The 19,711-nt window shown below is 32.6% G+C and overlaps 3 protein-coding genes and 1 pseudogene across 31 annotated transcripts in view; all 4 read right to left on the reverse strand.

The window, feature by feature from the left end:
* Window positions 1-19,711, reverse strand: part of LOC125867431 (cytosolic sulfotransferase 12-like) — a 69,748-nt gene that overhangs the window by 19,282 nt on the left and 30,755 nt on the right. The gene's annotated exons all lie outside the window — the stretch shown is intronic.
* LOC125867428 (cytosolic sulfotransferase 12-like) overlaps window positions 1-19,711 on the reverse strand; it is a 60,761-nt gene that overhangs the window by 2,534 nt on the left and 38,516 nt on the right. Inside the window, exon 2 of one of the 3 annotated variants that reach the window (XM_049547929.1) lies at window positions 7,180-7,209. In XM_049547929.1, coding sequence (XP_049403886.1) covers window positions 7,180-7,209 — 30 coding nt within the window. Of the gene's footprint in view, window positions 1-4,122; window positions 5,057-7,179; window positions 7,210-19,711 lie in introns of those variants that run through there. The other 2 variants (XM_049547927.1, XM_049547931.1) reach the window with 2 other exon arrangements.
* On the reverse strand, window positions 6,205-7,372 carry LOC125867430 (cytosolic sulfotransferase 12-like; annotated as a pseudogene).
* On the reverse strand, window positions 11,392-14,174 carry LOC125867444 (dicarboxylate transporter 2.1, chloroplastic-like). 27 transcript variants are annotated; one of them, XR_007446643.1, is made up of 5 exons: window positions 13,753-14,074; window positions 13,426-13,529; window positions 13,261-13,325; window positions 12,442-12,496; window positions 11,392-11,919 (listed from the first exon to the last, which is right to left on the reverse strand). XR_007446643.1 is itself a non-coding variant. In XM_049547952.1 (4 exons), exons 2-4 carry the CDS (start codon window positions 12,686-12,688, stop codon window positions 11,452-11,454), a joined length of 246 nt encoding a protein of 81 aa, XP_049403909.1. In that variant the 5' UTR covers window positions 12,689-12,880; window positions 13,753-14,073; the 3' UTR covers window positions 11,392-11,451. The 27 variants fall into 27 exon arrangements, 6 of the variants coding, with proteins under 6 accessions (XP_049403909.1, XP_049403906.1, XP_049403905.1 ...); XR_007446641.1 differs by having other exon boundaries at window positions 11,392-12,496; window positions 13,431-13,529; window positions 13,753-14,073; XR_007446639.1 differs by having other exon boundaries at window positions 11,392-12,496; window positions 13,753-14,073.

The following is a 19,711-nucleotide window of genomic DNA, read 5'->3' on the forward strand; positions in this document are numbered from 1 at the left end:
GAATGCTCAACTTAGAAGGTTCGTGCGGAATTATAAGCATGAACTACTCAACTCAAGGACTCAAAGATATTTTTTATCTGAAAACTGCTCGACTTATAGAGTTCATGCGGAATTATGGGCATGGACAATTCAACTCAAAGACTTCATGGGTAACATATACTAGTCCCATGATTAGAAACATAATCTCAAAGGGGATTAGGAACTCAATACTCAAGACTTAGAACTTGAAGATACTACTCCTCTCAAAGGTACTCAACTTATGGAATTTATGCGGAAGTTATGGGCATGAACGACTCAACTCGAGGGTCTACATAATAATATGGAACTCGTGAATACAACTCTTCTCATTCTCATACTTACTTTTTCAGAACCTAGTTCAAATCGATAGTTGATCTCAAAGGATTCATAATTGAACTCATAGCTTTGCTTGAACTCTACTCTTAACTCTCTCTTAATGTGAATTATGAATTCAAGAGTTATGGTTCATGATATGAAGGATATAGATGATAGTGTAGACTCATGAATACATTCTCCTCACTCTCATGCTCACTTACTCGAGTCTTGAAACAAGTTACTAGAAGTTGTAAAAGACTCCTAAAAAAGACTTACATGGACTTTCTCAAAATGCTTGGAAGAACTCTCAAGACTTAACTCTTAACTTTGCCTTGAATTTGAATTATGAATTCAAGGTTATGATCATGTTATGAATGATTTCTAAGTGTTTGGAAGTAGTTTGAAGTGTTTAGAATCAAAAGGGGTGAAGATACACTTCAAATGAGCTCAAACGGGACAACTAACGGAGAATGAGTGGGGGCAGGCGACCCTGGCGTGTTCTGGACGCGGGGCGCCAGCCCCTAACTTCAGAGGCTACATATGGGCGCACTGCAGGGGCGGGCCGCGCTAGCCTCTCCCCAGGCCAAGTTCGACGAATTTCGCCTCTCGTTTTCTGATTCTAAATCGCTTTTAATCGATTTCTCTTTTCACGTTTTCCTTAGATTTAATCACCCAACCTAAGCACACACTAATCCACTCAAAATAATCACTTTAATCTCAAGATGTCATCTAAACCCCAACAAAGCAAGATTTAGAATGAACTTCAAGAACACCTATCAAGAACTTAAATTCTTCAACCTTTTGAGAATGAAACTTCGCTGAAAATAATATGTTTGGCGTGTGGGTGAACAAACCCAACACTATGGAATCTTACATACCACTTAGGGATCAAACCCATGGCGACAATCAGCAACAACTCTCAAGAATTTCGACGAACGCTTAGATCCTTTCTCTTTTTCTCCTCATCTCTCTTCTTCTTTTCTCTTCTTGAACTCTCAACTAAAACCCTAGGCGTAAACTAGGATTATAAAACTGAACCTTATCAGATTAGACCCCTAAAATATTACTAAAAACGAATTAAATCTGTTTGGGTAAGGAAAAGACCAAAATACCCCTCTAAAATCCGGTTTTGACTTTTCTTATCTACACAGCCCAACTTCGAATGGACATATCTCCCTCATACGAACCCGAAACTGAGAAAACTCGGTGGCGTTGGAAAGATAATTCAAAGATCTTCCCTACGGTATCTGGTATCACACCTAAATCATCCTGAGCTAGAAGTTATGGTCATTTGAAGTCGACCCAAAACTCAAACTTAGCAAAATTTCAGATTTTTGCTATTTCCAATCTAATTCTTTTTGAAATTCAAGGTGCTACATCTAGTGACCTTAACACTTAAGAAAAAAATTTAATTCCTTGGTAAAATCTTACTCACTACGAAGAACGGTTCGAGTCTTAGTTCAAAATTTTTTCTGGGGTGTTACAGAATGATTGTTGGTGTTGCCCAAAAACCTTAGTAATTATAGATATGTGATGCAAGCCGTCCTCTTTATTTTGGTAGAGTTAAGAGCAATTTCTTACACTCATCACTATCTTCATCCTCTTGTAAATACTTGGGAGGAATTTGGGGAGAAGTTTGAGACTTTGACATTGTTTTCAAGTGGATATATGGAGTGTTTCTTTAAGTTAGTAGGATGAAATATTTACTCATTAATACATGTATATATATTAGAGCTAAATCTCCAACCATGTGAGAGGCAATAATTGAGCTAGTTTGAGTCCAATCCTAGGGCATGTCTAACTTTATGCTATATAAATAGTCTCTCAATCTTTATTAGGTAGGAATAAGATTTGTATACATTTTATCCTCTCTAGACCCACTCATAAATTTTTTACTGAATATATTATTAAACAGCTTCTCAATCTTTATTAGATAGGAGCAAGGTTTATATACGTTTCACCCTCTCTAGACACACTTTAGATAAGTGCATTGCTTTTCTAATTTTATTAATTATGTTATATAATGCAACTCATGAATCTTTTTATTTTTATAATAAAAGAGGCAAGTCCCCAATAAGATATGCTAAAATCATGCATGTCGCGGTGCAAGACATTTTAATAACCAATATATTCAAGAGTAATGTGTCATAGATCTAAAGTACTATATTAGAGGTCATTTGGTAGGGTGTATAAGAATAATATTGAATATGATGTATTATGAGATTATTTCTTATGCGATATTTGTTTGGTGTATAAAAAATAATATGTATTGTATGATTTCTAAAAGTATATATTTATTTGTAAGAATATCCTCCATAATATGATGAAAAGGCTGTGGAAAAAGAGGTATAGTTGGAACAATACTGTTACATATTATTAGTATGTAAAATCATAAGTGGCAATAAAATTACTCTTTTCTTCGACTCTAATTTTTCTTCTCAAGAAAAATAGAGTTACAAAGCATAAAAAATAGGGTTGTGTATCGTTTGGTTCAGTTCAATTTTAAGTTTATCAGTTATTGGTTTATAGACATGTTAAATCGTTATGGAACCATTAGGATATTGGCTTATCAGTTTAACCATTAAGATTTGACACAAAAAATAAATAGTTGAAAATCACTTAGAAACATGGTGATAAACTGAATAAACCATGCATATGATGAGTTGATAGATTGCATCTTGCTCAAAAGCAACACTAACACATCGGAGAATAACCGAAAGTTTGTGACTGCCAGAAATAAAAATATGAATCTAAATCCTAAGTTAAGGACTTTATATACCGAATGCTATAAATATAATTTTTTAAATTTACTATTAGGTTATTGATTAACCCATTAAGAAAAAACCTCTAACCGATAATCTGATGATAAAAAAATAAAACCTTTAAACCAATAACTTTTTTTTAAAAATTATCGATTTGGGTTCGATTTCGAATCGTTGTAATAAAAAAAGGTGTTTGCAACCACCATTTTAGCATATAATAAGAAGAGTAAAACGACGATACAACCACTATACATATTTTACCATTTAAGCGCTAACTTAGTCCTATATATAAAATATAAATAAATAAATATATATATCCAATTTAACTAATAAATTAACTACCCATAAAGAAATTAAATGCAAGACTAAAATAACTAAAGTCATGATTCATGATATATATATATATATATATATATATATATATATATGGGTGTGTGGAGGTGGGGTAATAAAATAGTGTAAAAACTAGGTAGATATTGATATAGTTGGTTGATGTTTGATATAAGATGATTTGTACTCATCATTAGCTTAATTTATATAGGGTCAATTTAGTAATTTGTTAAAATGCATTATTGTTTCACTAATCCTTCAAGATATGCCTTTTGCAATCATTTGAAAAAAGAATAGCTAGAGCGATTTTTTCAAACTTGAAATTCATCTTCAAAAAAATAAAATAAAAACTTCAGAAATCAATCTGATATATAATTAAATGGTGTTTTGAAATTTCTTTGTTGAATAAAAGTGGAAAAAATTGTATGGACAAACATAAGCATAGTAAAAATATATATATGATGATTTGGTAGAAAGTGTTTTCTCCCGAATAAAACTCTACACAGCTCTAATTAAAATTAATCGGCTTCAATACGTATACTAGACACTTTCAAAATCGAAAAGGAAAACGATCATACTATGAAAAGCACCGTTTGCGACCAAATAAAGAGATATGATTATACATATTTTTTCAACAATTTAAGTTGTGAACATAATTGTATCAGTACTATAATAAAACTCTTGTAGTATGTTCTTCTTACAATATTAATCTCAATTACAACTACTTCAATTCAACATTGACTTTTAAAACAATAATTGCATTCAATTGACATATAGAATCTTAATGCCTAATCAAATGTAAGAAAACTTTATTCCAGATTCTTGAAACTTTTGTTCAATAATATGATTGAGTTTCTCACTCATTTCTATGGTAAAATAATTTTTCCAATCTCCAACTTCTCCTTTACGAAAGAACACTTTATTTTCTGCTCCAGTTGACAATTTCCCATTTGTATTCACCTCCAAGTTGCTCAAATTCTCAAAGCTACACATTCTTAATATTTCATCCATCACTCCACAATTTTCTTCCTCTATGGAAAATGGACATTCCAAATATTCAGCCAAGCGTTTAAGCTGAAGTTTGGGTTGCACTTTAATTTCTTCATACATCAAGAAAAGTACTTTATTAGGCTTTTCTATACTATGTTTCCAATAATCCAATATGTGATTCCAAAACGGACCATAAGGGCTCACCCCCTTACAAAAAGATTCAAATATTTCTTCAATGGAATGGATATCTTTGTGATGAAGTCTTAAATTGTTTGTAAAATGCCACATAGAAATGAAAGTGTCCTTAGGATTCCGACACAAGTAAACAAGTTTGGTTTTTGAATCTTTGACAGATTTTGGCAATGAAGCAAAGGGCACATGAGTTGACAAGAGTCTAGGTGAAGTGAAAGCAGAAAAATTAGGGACATGGCCATCAACATAGAGTGTGAGTTCCATGAATGGAATAAGATCATGAGGGTTCTTGTCAAGTAAAGGGTGATTTTGTTCAAAAACGGGATGTTTCATTCGATTCACTAAAACAAATAAAAGTGATTTTAACCAAGTGGTTCCTGATTTAGGAGGTGTAACAAGGATGATATCACTATCTTGAGCTTGAAATTGTTGTTGACATGCAATCGCACCTTGGATTGTTCTTGGCGATGCCCAAAAACCTTGATAGTTATAAATATACGATCCCATCCATCCTTTTTCTTTTGGTAACACTGAGAAAAAATTCTTACACTCTTCACTTAAGCCCTCTTGATCTTGTAAGTATTTGGGAAGAGATGTTGTCATGGTTTTGAAGATTGAGTGTTTTCTTCTAATTTGTATGATGAAGGTTTACTGATAAGTGTATATATAGAGAGAACTAGACAAGAAACTTTAAATAGAGCTCTTGTTTTGTTACATTACATTAATAATGTTGTTGTTGTGGGGTCATGTTAGAAAACACTTTTTTTCGCATCTAATAATTGAGAACAGCAAAGTAAGAGAACTAGACAAAGCACTCTAGAGATAGCTCTTAATTAGGCATATCCATGGGTAAAAAATTTAGTTAAGAAAAAAAGTACACACATCTAGTAATATAATTGTTAGTTGTCTCATGAAAAATTTTATAAGGAAAGTTTAATTGGATAAAATCTTGATTAAGGAGAAAATAGTACATCACATATTTTACTATTCTTGATTAAAATATTACTTAATATCTAGAAAATGATGCATTCTAATCTTGTATATCAATTTCTTCAATATTGAGGTCGATAATGCCTTGAAAACAAATCCGCTTGATTCTGATCACTTGAACAAACTTTTTGAACATCTATTTAACCCATTATTTGAAGAACACGAGTGATGATTTTTTTTAAATTACATAAGTGTTCGAATTGCTCCAAAGTTCCTAGAGACTCATTCAAACTATCTATCTAAGTTATGAATCATTATCTGGATCAATAAGAACTTTCAAACCTCTATTTCAAGTCCATTTACCTCAAATGTTGTTTTTGATCAATTTTTTGGCCTAACATTTAGCTTTTCGTTTTCTTCTCTGATACACATTTGGATGCCTCGAGACTCATGTCACCCGACCTCACAAGTCAAAATTCACATTTCAAACCCAAAATAAGTGTCAAAACGGTTATCAAATGGATCGTTACAAGTCGTTCTTTAATTTGTGCCCTCTCTAAACGTGAGTATATGTATAGAGTGTGGTTCCCTTTTTGTCCATGACAAAACAAAGTAATATGAATTTAATACATAATTTGTATAATTTGAGTAATGATTAATGAACATCTAAAACAGTACCATTATATTACTAGTAGAATTTTTGTGATATATATGTTCTTGTTACATTAATCTCAAATACACATATCTCAAAAACATATACTCCAATATTACTTTTCGAAGCAAATAAAATAATCCCTAATCAAATATATGAAAATTTCAGTCCAGATCCTTGAAATTTTTGTTCAATGATATAATTGAGTTTCTCACTCATCTCTGTAGTAAAATAATTCTTCCAATCTCCAATTTCTCCTCTACGAAAGAACACTTTATTTTCTTCTCCAGTTGACAACTTTCCAGTTGTATTCACCTCCAAATTGCTCAAATTCTTAAAGCTACTCATTCTTAATATTTCATCTACAACTCCACAATTTTCTTCCTTTATAGAAAATGGACATTCCAAGAATTCAGCCAAACGCTTAAGATGCAATTTTGGTTGTTCTTTAATTTCTTCATACATCAAGAAAAATACTTTGTTAGGATTTTCTATGCTTTGTTTCCAATAATCTAACACGTGATCCCAAAATGGACCATAAAAGCTCACCCCCTTACAAAAAAGACCAAACAATTCTTCAATGGAATTGGTATCTTTGTGATGAAGTATTAAGTTGTTTGCAAAATGCCATATAGAAATGAAAGTGTCCTTAGGATTCCTACATAAATAAACAAGTTTGGTTTTTGAATCTTGGACAGATTTTGGTAATGAAGCAAAGGGCAAATCAGTTGACAAGAGTCTAGGTGTGGTGAAGGATGAGAAATCACGGACTTGCATGCCCATCAACATAGAGTTTAAGTTCAAAGAATGGAACAAGAACACGAGGATTCTTAATAAGTAAAGGGTGATTTTGTTCAAAAATATGATGTTTTACTCGATTTACTAAACCAAATAAAAGTGATTTTAGTCAAGTGGTTCTTGATTTAGGAGTTGTAACAAGGATGATATCATTATCTTGAGCTTGAAATTGTTGTTGACAAGCAATCACACCTTGAATGATTCTTGATGTTGCCCAAAAACCTTGGTAATTGTAGATATGTGATACAAGCCATCCTCTTTCTTTTGGTAGAGTTAAGAGCAATTTCTTACACTCATCACTAAGTTCATCTTCTTGTAAATACGTGGGAGGAATTTGGGGAGAAGTTTGAGACTTTGACATTGTTTTCAAGTGGATATATGGAGTATTTCTTTTAAGTTAGTAGGATGAAATATTTACTCATTAATACATGTATATATATTAGAGCTAAATCACCAACTATGTGAGAGGCAACAATTGAGCTAGTTTGAGTCCAATCCTAGGGCACGTCTAACTTTATGATTCTTATCATTTCATGGTATAAAAATAGTCTCTCAATCTTTACTAGGTAGGAATAAGATTTTTATACGTTTTATCTTCTGTTGGTTCATTTATGAATTTTTTACTGAATATGTTATTAAATAGTCTCTCCATCTTTATTAGATAGGAGCAAGGTTTATATACGTTTTAGCCTCTCTAGACACACTTTAGGTAGGTGCATTGCTTTTCTAATTATATTAATTATGTTATACAATGCAAGTCAATCTTTTTATTTTTCATAATAAAAGAGGCAAGTCCCCAATAAGATATGCTAAAATAATGCATGTCGATTGGTGCAAGACATTTTAATAACCAATATATTCAAGAGTAATGTGTCATAGATCTAAACTATTAGAGCTCATTTGGTAGGGTGTATAAAAATAATGTTGAATATGGTGTATTATGAGATTATTTCTTATCCGATGTTTGTTTGGTGTATAAAAAATAATATGGATTGCATGATTTCTAAAAGTATATATTTATTTGTAAGAATATCCTCCATAAATATGATGAGAGGGTTGTGGAAAAAGAGGTATTGGAACAATACCGTTACATATTATTAGTACTAGATGGGGATGGCCGTGCGTTGCACGGGGCCAACATGACTATAATAAATAATTTATTGTACAAAACTGTATAATATTATAATTATTTCTTTATATTATATGCAAAGTGTTCACCTCTAACAATCAATCCAGAGTTTGGTAGCAAAAGCATTTCAAGCTGTACTATAATATCAAAAGCATTTTAAGTTGTACTATAAGGCCTCATAATTTTGGCCCTTTATGGCTCAATTTGTTTGGGTATTAACAAGTGAAGGCTTTTTATTTCCACGTGTGAGCAATTGAGATTGCTTTGGGCTAATCTAAAGCTAAGGGTAATTAGAGCTCTTTCAATATATTGAGAGATTAATAAATGAATAACTCTACTATTATACATATAAATATATTTTCAACAGTACAATCACAAAAACCAAGTTTAGGTACTTAAATTCTTTCGCTCTTGACTATATTCTTTACACCACTGCAACAAAAGAAGAGAACGGCAAAGAGGTAAAATATTAATTTAAATGAAGCATAGTAAACATACCTTAATAAACACGGCATATGTAAGGGTCATAAGTACACATATAACACAAAATATAAAATAAGAAAGCAAAAAATTAGATAAGTTAGAATGTTTAGAAAAATGTAGAGATAATTAGAAGCTTAAAACTTAACTCTTTATTTGTAGCTTCATACCATGTAGTTGGAAACAACATTTCTCAGCTGGTGTCTCCTACCTACTCGAGGTAGAGGTAAGGCCTGCGTACACTCTATCCTCATAAACCCCCTTTTCAGATCCATACCAGGTAAATGATACATATAAAACCCATTAGAAAATTAGTTACCTTAACCCTAGAATCTATTTTGCAGCAGAAAATACATGAATGCAAAAAGTTATCTAGGGATACAACATGTAGATAGTCTTCAGTTAAAATGCCAAACGTTGATGGCATCAGATATCTGTAAAAAGTCATTACATTAGCTAGAAATAGATTTTAGTATTTCAAAGAATATATAAATTCATAACCGAAAGCACCAAGAAGGTGTTACAATATACAAATTAAAACAGACAGACGCATTATTGAAAGAGTGAGGGAGAAAAAGTGTCTTTACCAGCAAGGAGAAACGACATTTGAAGCCAGAAGCAACACTCTTTCTCCCTCTTTCAGTGATGCAAATCACAAAGTTTGAAAGAGATGTCAAAAAGTTTAATGGCTAATAGATAGGCCCAGGTAACACACCAGAATAGAACAAACATGCACCAGAAATAAGGATCAACACAAATTCTCTATTTGTATGAATGTCATCGAGATTGCTCCTAATAAAATGTCAAAAGCCTAAGTCATTTTTTTGTGTGTTCCGTTCACCCATTTTAGTACTTGCAAAGCTTGAAATTTGAAGTAGAAAATTTAAGAAGGATGAACAATGAAATTGATCAAATGATTAGAATTTCTTAGACACTTGAAGAAGAGTGTATTTGTTTTATAAGAGTATTTACGGGAGCAAATTATTTTGTTAAATTAATTAAGCAAAAATATCTTAAAAGGGAGTACGAAGCTGAAATTCACACGCTAATGACTACCATGGAAATTGCAATGGAGAGAAGAGTAAAGCGGAAGGTGTGAGAGTCAATATGAATTGGGATATTTCCTTCTTCTCTTTTTTTGACATAAAATACGTGCTACACGTGTACAGAAAGCAGTACACATTACACACTTAAGAAAAAGTAAAAGTACACATTACACACATTAAGATAACTTCTGATCCATAAATTACTGAACAACAAGGCATCTAAGATATCGTACCGTCTCCAGCTTTGCAACATTGACCAACAGAGACTCGTTGCTGAAGGGGCAGTCTCTTTTCTCCAGATTACAAAGGCTCACACAACTGGAGGAGTACGTAGTGGAGGTGTGAACGGGGAAGTCGTCACAATTGCCTGCAATGGTGAATGATGGCCCCAAAACCAGTGTCAAGCAGTCCAAGGGTTAGGTAATCAGGGTTGTCACATTCAGATGCAAAGATCAAAGATTTTTTGCACCTAAGGACACAAGTACTCAGAAAAGGGTAATCTACAAAGAAAAATGCAAAAATTAACAAGAGATATTCTCATTTTTTTTACAAATGCAGTTACTGTATTGAGTCATTTGCAATACATGCACTTGATGCTAGTTTTGGGGGCATTTGCAACAATGCAAGCAATTGCAGCGACTCTCTCTTTCTGGCCTCCTTGCAGATTATGTTTTCAAGTACATCGGCGTCCATGCTAACAAGTTAGAGATGTTTTCCTTAGCTTTTGCGGGGGATAGAAACATAGTCCTCCACTACGTGCTCTCTGGTTTAGTTGGTTTATACAACTACCGTTATTTTCCAATTGAACGACAAATAAGCACACATGTTAAAATTTATTAAAGCCTCTCTCTCTCTCTCTCTCTATATATATATATATATATATATATATAACAACATGATAGAATATCAACATATATATTATGTCTATTGCACAAGGGATAATCAGCCAAGCAATGTAACCAAGAACTCGAGAAGCAGGAAGAATGCACACATATTCTAGACAGTTTGGTCAGCAGAGACTTCGCATCAGATTTTTCAACCTACATGTTGAAAATGTTCGGAATCACCACAACAATATCGAAATGCCTTTATATCCCCTTTGTTCTTCTCCAGAATCAAGATCTTTTATACACTTGAGAGTTGAGAATATCAAAAAGGCTAGAGGATTATATTTCCACACATATTTTTTGACATCTATTTTTTAACATATAGCAAATTTTAATTTAAAAATACGAAACAACATGTGATAAAATTGTTTTTCATTGCTTTTAAAGGCAAAAAAAATAATTAAAGTGCTGACAGGTAAAGCTATTTTCAACAACCAAACAATTCATTTTTATCCCTTTTAGTTATGAAAGCTATTAAAGCAATTCTAGATAGATTTGAGTTCTCAGTAATGAATTTGCAGGTTAAGAGCTTCATATAGCTGACATCATTCCATACCCCATATATGTTATGTATTCCTGAAAGAGACAGATGCACAACCGAAAAGATAGTAATACTTGATCAAATGCATAATGTCTTCTGTTGCAAATTCAAGATAAATATCAGTCTTCAGACAAAGAGCAGTCAAAAATTACCCTATGGATATAGCTTAATAGTTTAACCTATTTTAGCATGCTAATAACCTTATTTTCCAGGTTACAAACTTAATGTTACCTTAATGGCTCAAAAACTATTTTCACCATTGGTGTATATAGATTGACTTCTTGAATAATAGGATCATTTGGTCAGTACTAATTCATGTATCCATAGAATTGAGATTGAATCAAGTAAGATCCTAGCTTCCTGGAGGAGGGATCACCACGCTTACTTCCAGCTGAAAGTGAGAGACTTAATAATAGGCAAAAATACCCCACCAGCTCTTGCCATAGTGTTGGGCATTGCAGGTGCAATCAAAGCCTCACTCAGGGCCAATCCATATGACAAACCAGGAGTACTCTTCCCCAACCACTTAACAAAGTATGTGGCAATTCGATGTGTTGTGTAGACTACAGTAAAAGACACATCATATGCACAAATTCAAATATAAGAATCTTAAAAATGGAGCAAAACATTACTAATTTGACGACGATAACAACAACATACGAAATCAGCAATGTGCCCATGTGTGCGTTTCAGAAGTGTAGAAATCAGCAATTAGAAGAGATTTCATACGAAATAAAATAGAGTAGAGGGTGCAATACTTCGACAAGGAACTGGATATTTTTAAATAACATGTGATTCTCATCTAAATAAGCTTCATTATCGAATTTACTGTGTTGTTTCTCCTACAATCTGTCCAACAATCTAGCGGAACAAAATACATTGATCAAAATGACAAGGATTGGATGAGGTCAACAACTCTAAGGAGAAAACAATAGAAGTATATGGTTTAAAACTAAAAGACATCCTTTTAGTCGAGAAAAGACTCAGTCTTATTTAATAGTTGAAAAATTCCCTTCTAGTTAGCTAGTCAAACCTCATTGTTCATCAGAAAAACTCAAGAGTATGCACATGCCCCTATGTTATGTTTCCACTCAAATACTTTCCCCAACTTTGGGTCGACGTCAGAGTTGACACTCGTGACATGAACGTCCCTCACTATAAATATACTCAAACAGTAGCGAAAATTTGAATTCTAGAGGTTATTTGACTAATCCTAGTATTTATAAATCTTACTATACTTCTATTATCAAAGTAACTTTCTTTCATAGCACTAAAAGACAGCAAAAACTTTCGCAGATTCACGCAACAATAAATAGTAAAACGGAGGTATGGAAGAATTTACAGAAGTTTATAAGAAGCAAATAAACAAACCTGTCAATTCGTAGCAAAACATTTTCGGATCTGATATTTCCCTAAACGATGAACCCTGTTCAAGCAAAACAAGTTTTGGAAGATTACAATTAAGTAACAAAAGAAAGCCATCATGAATGAGTAAGATCCTACAGTACTAATATGCATTCACTGAAGTTAGTTCTTTTTTTTTTTCCTCAAGTTTAATGTGAAAGACCAACTCAACACTTGGTCTTAAAATTGAATTGCACCTTTTTACCTTCTTCATTAAACAATACTTTCTCACACCTTACTCCTTGAAAAGCAACTCAAGACATAATTCATAGACATTTTGGAACAATGTCCATGACTTCATTTTTATATTGATAAATGCTAAAATACACTCTTTAACATCACACACAAGGTAACTATTCATAAATTAGACTTCTTGTAGCCTCCTTATAAACTTGAAATGGAATACCTGTACAATTATAAAGTAATGATTAGGTGTTAGTACTTGTATTTGAAACAACAAAGATGCAAAATACATAGACAACAAATATTTTTCAAAGTGCAGAGTGAAGGAAAAAAGGGAGCAGGTTAACATTCGAGCAATATGTGTAAATAAACAGTTAAGCAAATCTAGTGAGCTACCAGATTTGTCACCTCAAATTAGTGGATTCAACAAATAGTCAAATTCTACAAATGTAGCAAATCAACCTAATCTGCCTAGAATCAGAAGAACCGAATTGGGTCTTCTTTGGATGCAGAGAAATCTCAATGTAGAACAAAAAAAATATAATAAAAAAACAAATAGAGATAACGAAAAAATGATAATAAAAATACGATATAATAATTTACATGATACAACAGCACCACACACATAAAGAGCTCTAAAACTACTTGCTCTGTTTCTTCTTCATTGTCTACCAATTTCATGGTCAAGTCGATTTTTGAATGTCAAAACAAATTTTCGGAAGAATAGAAACGGTTAACAAAATGAACCAAGAAACAAAAGGTATTCACCTTACCCTGCAACTTGAGTTTGCTCTTTCTGTCTCTAAAAGGTACATACAGCCATACGCGAGAGAAGGCGAGAGATGGATTAAACCTAAAGCACTGTTGTGTGTCTATTCCAAATATCAAAAGAATCATATTTGCATTCAACAAATAACAAAAACAATAAAATTAAATCCCAAAAACATGCAAACACACAAATAATTAAAAATGTCATGTTATGGCATGGTATTGAAGTAGTTGAATTCTTCAGGCTACTTTTATGAGAAATTCTGGTGTATTTTTTTTAACTGCGAATTTTCCAACTGCAACAACAATAAGTCAGTGTAGTCTCACCTCTATCTTGTGGAGGTAAAGAGGCGATTTTCAATAAACCCTAAGAAATTTAAACATTGAAGCTCGGATTTGTAATACAATATGAGAGATTGGAATCACCGCCATGACTGCAAGTACCGGTTGCAGGATAACCTTCCATCCGAGTTGCCCCGCCAAGATACGGGTCCGATTGCTCTCTTACACTATCAATTTTCTCATTCTCGGAGAAACAAAGAAGAAAATCATCATCACAACCTCAAATTTTTGCAACAAGTATTCTAATTCTAATATTCAAGAGAGAAAACAAAGAAGATAGAGATGACTTAAATGTTGGCTAACAGGTGGAGCAATATTAATGGACACAAAGGACTTTAGGCTATTAAGTTGCCACATATAATATGGTTCAGTGACCATTTTGCCCTTAACCTTCTATAAAAGAAAGACACGTAGCTTTCATATATCAGCTTTTTCATAGACCTAAATGACTGAAATATCCTTATTTTTAAATTATTTGACATTAAGCTAACATGTTGAAACTTGAAAGTGTCTCTTTTATATAAGGGGAAAAAAGACCGACATCCAATTTTGGCCCTCCACAATATGATTTGATCAACAAGCTTCTTAAATTTCGAACGATTTGAAATAATTGACTTTATAAAATTCAAAATGTTTTTCAAGGTATTTTCAAGCTATCTTGTCACTTTTATAAATTTTAAATAATATATATGTTTCTATTTAATTATGTTTCTAATTATTAACTTTTATGAATATCCGAAAATCCTTCCAAAAAGATTTTAGTTTTGCTTAAATATTTGGTCAATTAGTTTAGTTAATTAATAGTTTATATTTTTTGAGTTAATTAGTTTATAGTTAAATTAATTATTTTATGTCGCTAAGATTAAAAAGCTTGTTAATTAATTGATATTAATTCGTCTTATTTAAGTTTTAGCCTAATTCACTAATTAAACTCAATTTGGCTAATTTCTCAATTCATATTACAAATCTACCCCACTCTTTACCTCATTTTTTCAATCAAACCATATATTGGACCTTTTTATCCCTTTCCAGCAGCACAACATTTTCACACTAAATGACCCAGCCCAATTCTCAACTCAAATAGTGACCCACCATACAATTCCTACAGATTCAACAACCGACCCATTTTTTTCCCAAAAACCCAGTACTATGTACCCTTCTCCCTCACATACACACACAACAACATTTACCCAGAAAGGAACTAACCCAATTCCCAAATTTGCCGCTCAAATTTCCCATTTTCTACCTCAAATTCGTACGATCTGCATGCCTAGCATGAGCCAAAAGACACGCGGAGCTTTCGGAGGTAGCCATGGTGTGGTCCATTCCAATTTCCTTTTTTTTTTCTTTTCAATTTCGTTTCAAATTGGTACGATTCCAGCTCACCCGAGCCTTATTCATTCAGGGTTTTGAATTTTTTTGGGGTTCCCACATCGATTTGGAGCACAATTTTCTCATAATCTTTCCCTATATAAGCTCCTCCCTTTCACTGTTCAATTTTTTTTTTTTTTGGAAAACCTGGGAGTACCCCTAAAAGGTTTGGGAAATCTGGGTTCAATAGTTCAATTGTTATGGTTGTTTGAGTTGAAAGAGGTGGTGGAGTCGTCTTCTCAACTCGTCGTTTTAGTTCGCTGCTCAGCGAAAGGTAATTCTTCCTTCTTCTAAATATATATATTTTTAATTTCGTTGTGCGACGAGATCAGATTAGTTTATTGTATTTGCTAGAAATTTGGTTTTTGCTGTCCAGCATCTTAGTATTATGAAAAAAACTTATTTGTTGTACATAATGTTTAACTGAATCGCTGAAGTTATATTTCCAATTATATGCATTCAAAAGGTAACTTTCTCCGTTCACATTTAGTTGTCTACTTCTAATTTTACATGGTTCTTAAGAAACAATGATTAATATGAGTATTGTTTTACCATAATATTCATATTAATTGATATCTATACTTGGATCTTGAAAAATGATTTGGGGACGAAGTAATTAATGTTGATGGTAAATTAGGATTTTTTGTTTTGGTCTCTTTTTGATATGTTAAAAGTAACAAGTATAATCGAAAATCTATTTTTTTTTTAAAAAAATAATGGACAAGTAAAAATAAACGGAGGGAATAACAAGCAATAATAAATTTAACATCATTAATTAATGTGTAGTTTCTTCGAATCTTTGTCTGAACTCTGAAGCGAACAATATTTTAGGTTAGCCTAAGAGATGGACTACAAAATGAGGAGACTCATTGAAATTGAGCCTGACCTTTTATTTTACATGAGTCATAGTCCTTGACATTATTTGTGTTGTCATATTAATTGTCTCTGTCCAATGGTGCTTCAATTATCTAAAATAGAACTTGTTCAAGAAATTACCCATCTATTCAATCGGGGATTTCTTCCCTTAAAAAGGCCCTGTTTTCGTTTATCAATTTAACCTATACCTATTATCCATCTATAGTTCAAAAAAATTCCCAAACAATTAATTATTTAAGTACTTTCTTTTATTTTGTGGATATTTATTCAAGTTGAGTGCTATGTTGTTGTTTCCTTGACTTATTACTTTTAAATGTTGATTAAGTTAAAGGTTCTGAAGACAGTTGTAATATGGATAGCTGTGAAAATGGCATCTCCAAAATTGAGACACAATAATTGTCTTCTTACTAAAACAAATAATGCTAACATCTCTTGTATGGTTAATCTTGCTATTACCGCCTCTTGTTCTATTTATCGAATAGGTTTAACATACCAGATTTGCTATTTTTTTTTCCTAAATGCAGTACATTTTGTCAAAAGCTGAACTATAAACTAAGAGCGTTTTATTGTTGTTCCCTGGATTAAAGCTAATTCTTTGGGTCCTTATTTGAAGGTGAACAAGTCCTTCAAGTTCTTAAATTCAGCTCTATTTTGTCAAGTACTGCATTATAAAGTGGCTGTTGCTATTCTGCTATTTCAAAATACTTAACAGTTTACTCCCTCCAAAACACCTTTTGCATTAGTGCGACATTTTTTTCAAGTGAATCCAAAGCATATTATTATTATTAATGACTTGAATATGTTAAACTTTATTATAAAAAGAAAAAAGTTATTATCCGTTAAATCCAAAGATTGTACTCCAACGATTTCATTGAACGGAATTTGTTTAATTTTACAGAAATGGTAATTTATAAAATGGTAGATTTGCAATTTTTTAATTTTTTTTTAAAAAATAGATCAATTTTATTATTCTATTCATTTTATTTTACGTAAAGAAATTTGAGTAAATTAAATGAAATTCACATTGATTAGCATGATGCATGATAAGTTTTTCGAATAAAAACTATCAAAGTTTAGTATGGTGCGTATTAAAAACGAAAGCTATTTGTTTTAAAAAAAATGGACAAAGACCAAACTTGATAAGTTTGTGAATACTTAAAGACTAAAATTGGTAAATTTATAGTTAAGGAACTAAAACCGTTAAGTGTATAGTTAAGGGATCAAAATTGACAAATTTTTGAATAGTTAAAGGACTAAATCCGTTAAGTATATAGTTCAGGGACCATTTTAGACCTACTCTTACAGTTGAGAGACTATTTATGTCATTTACTCCAATTTTTTGCTTCTTATGGCCTCATCTTTCGAAGAGTCCGGAGGAACTGAATAAATTTCCCATGTGTACTGCAAACATCATTTGCCATTGTTTAATTCCATAGGTGAAATTTTGGTGTGTGCCCCAATTGCACATGTCCAATCAAATACATGTATTGATAACATGTGTAAGTGATAAACTTCTTAAGCATCGTCTCTTGCCTATTTTGGTTGCATTAGAGGAAATATTTGAATTGTAGTGTTTGTAACTATATGACCTCTATATAAGTAGATAAATCAACAAAACTTTGCGCTAAAATATGGATGTTGCTCTTACAAAAGAAATATATATTATCAATGGAACATGTTGGGCAGTGCAGAGCACGGCTTCCTTATCTAGTATATAATAAGAAGAGTAAAATGACGATACAACCTGTCACGACCCAAAAATGGACGTGATAGCACTCGTCTTATCTCACCAAGACAAGTCAGCCTAAAACTCAACCATTACAATAAAATGTGGAATTTTTTATAATCAACTCAAAAATACCCCCAAAAATCTGGTTGTCACGTGTACAAACCTCTAAAGTATTACAATTGAATCAAAAGAAAAATACAAGTATCATATGACATTGTTTCTAGAGTAGAATAAGATTATAAATAGAAATAAGAAAGTGTTCTGAGTTGACAAACAGCTACCTCAAAAATCTCCAAGAAGCTTCGAAAAGAAGAGAATATATCACAAAGGTCCGGGCTAGTAACCTACAAAAAAATGTAGTAGCAAAGGGTGAGTACCAAACCACACGGTACTCAGCAAGTAAACCTCTAAACACGAGCTAAGGGGATAGAATACAAGTACTCCTTACACCCCAACCGAACCTTCATAACTACAATCTGTATAAAATCAGTCCAACCTAACAGTTCACAATTTACAAAGCATATAGCTCAACACAACACTCTAACAATTTCATATTCTCAACAACAACACTCTAACAATTGCATATCTTCAACAACAAGCTCAATATTCATCAGTCACAAGTTCCATAGAAAGGCACTCACAAGATCAGCAACACACAAGATCAAGTTCACCAATAATAAAGGAGTGCAATGCAATGAAATGCAATGTCAAGTATAGTGATGCATGTCTGACCTAATGATACACACCCGTTGTTTCTTAGTCCAGGACCCATGGGGGACATATCTGTCCATGCATCCATCGCGGCGCGCGATACGACCCTCGATAATAGTAACCATCGCAGCGCGCGATACGTCCCTCGAAATATAGTATCCGTCGCGGCACGCGATACGTCCCTCGAAATGGTACATTCTCTTTATTTTCTTATTCTTTCTCAATGCACATAACACCTGTTTCAACCATGTCTCACAACAATGCAAATGACATGTTCACACAAATAATGAGGAGATGACCATTTTCATAACATTGCACAATTCACAACAAGACAATCAGGATACAACATCAACAATGATTTAACAAGCCTTTCAAACAATTCTCAACACATCACACAAACAATTGATCGCATTGCCTTTTATTATCCCTTTTTCATAATTAGAATTAATCAATGTGGACAAGTCAACCCACCACCAAGCCTCATTACCCTAAATACATATTACAAGGAAATACATGAATTCCATACACTTAACAAGGGTTTAGAAATTCACTTGCCTCAAACAATCAAATGATTACTCCGAGACTTGAGTTTTCCCCTTTCATTGAGCTTTCAAATCAATGCAATCTATTCAAGTACATAGTCACAATAAGATTTCGAAACTAACAACACCCATATTACTATAGGTATAGTCTAGACCCAAAAACTCACCCAAATTTACAATCAAGTTTCTAAATTTCAAGTTTAGGGTTAAGCTTCAACTTCTCCAATATCACAATTCTAACGGTATTCATGTAATACAATATACTCAATATTTAATTTTATATACCAATATATCAATCTAGGCTAATTATATAATATCATCGTTGTAAGACCTATTTGATAAGAAAAAAGGAACCAGTACGTTAACCTCTAAGGACAATAATATACTCTCTTTTGTTGCAAAGCCATAACCTACACTAATGCATCAATCATTTGGCATTGATTAGCCAATGATTAAAGTGCAGGTTTGCCTCCAAAAACGATGCAACACCACAATCTATTCCCACCTTTCTTTCCAATCAATTTGACATAAATTCCAACCTTTCTTTCCAATCTAATTAACATAACTACCATAGCATTTATATCTCATTCCATATCTAGCAATACGATATTAAAGATTAGTAAATTACCTGAATGTGAACCTTTCTGCTCTCACGGTGGTCGCCTCTCACGGGAAATTTTAGGTTCTCTTCTTTATCCTTTTTTTTTCTAAATTA

This window comes from Solanum stenotomum, chromosome 6, assembly GCF_019186545.1.
Source record: "Solanum stenotomum isolate F172 chromosome 6, ASM1918654v1, whole genome shotgun sequence".
NCBI classification, from domain to species: domain Eukaryota; kingdom Viridiplantae; phylum Streptophyta; class Magnoliopsida; order Solanales; family Solanaceae; genus Solanum; species Solanum stenotomum.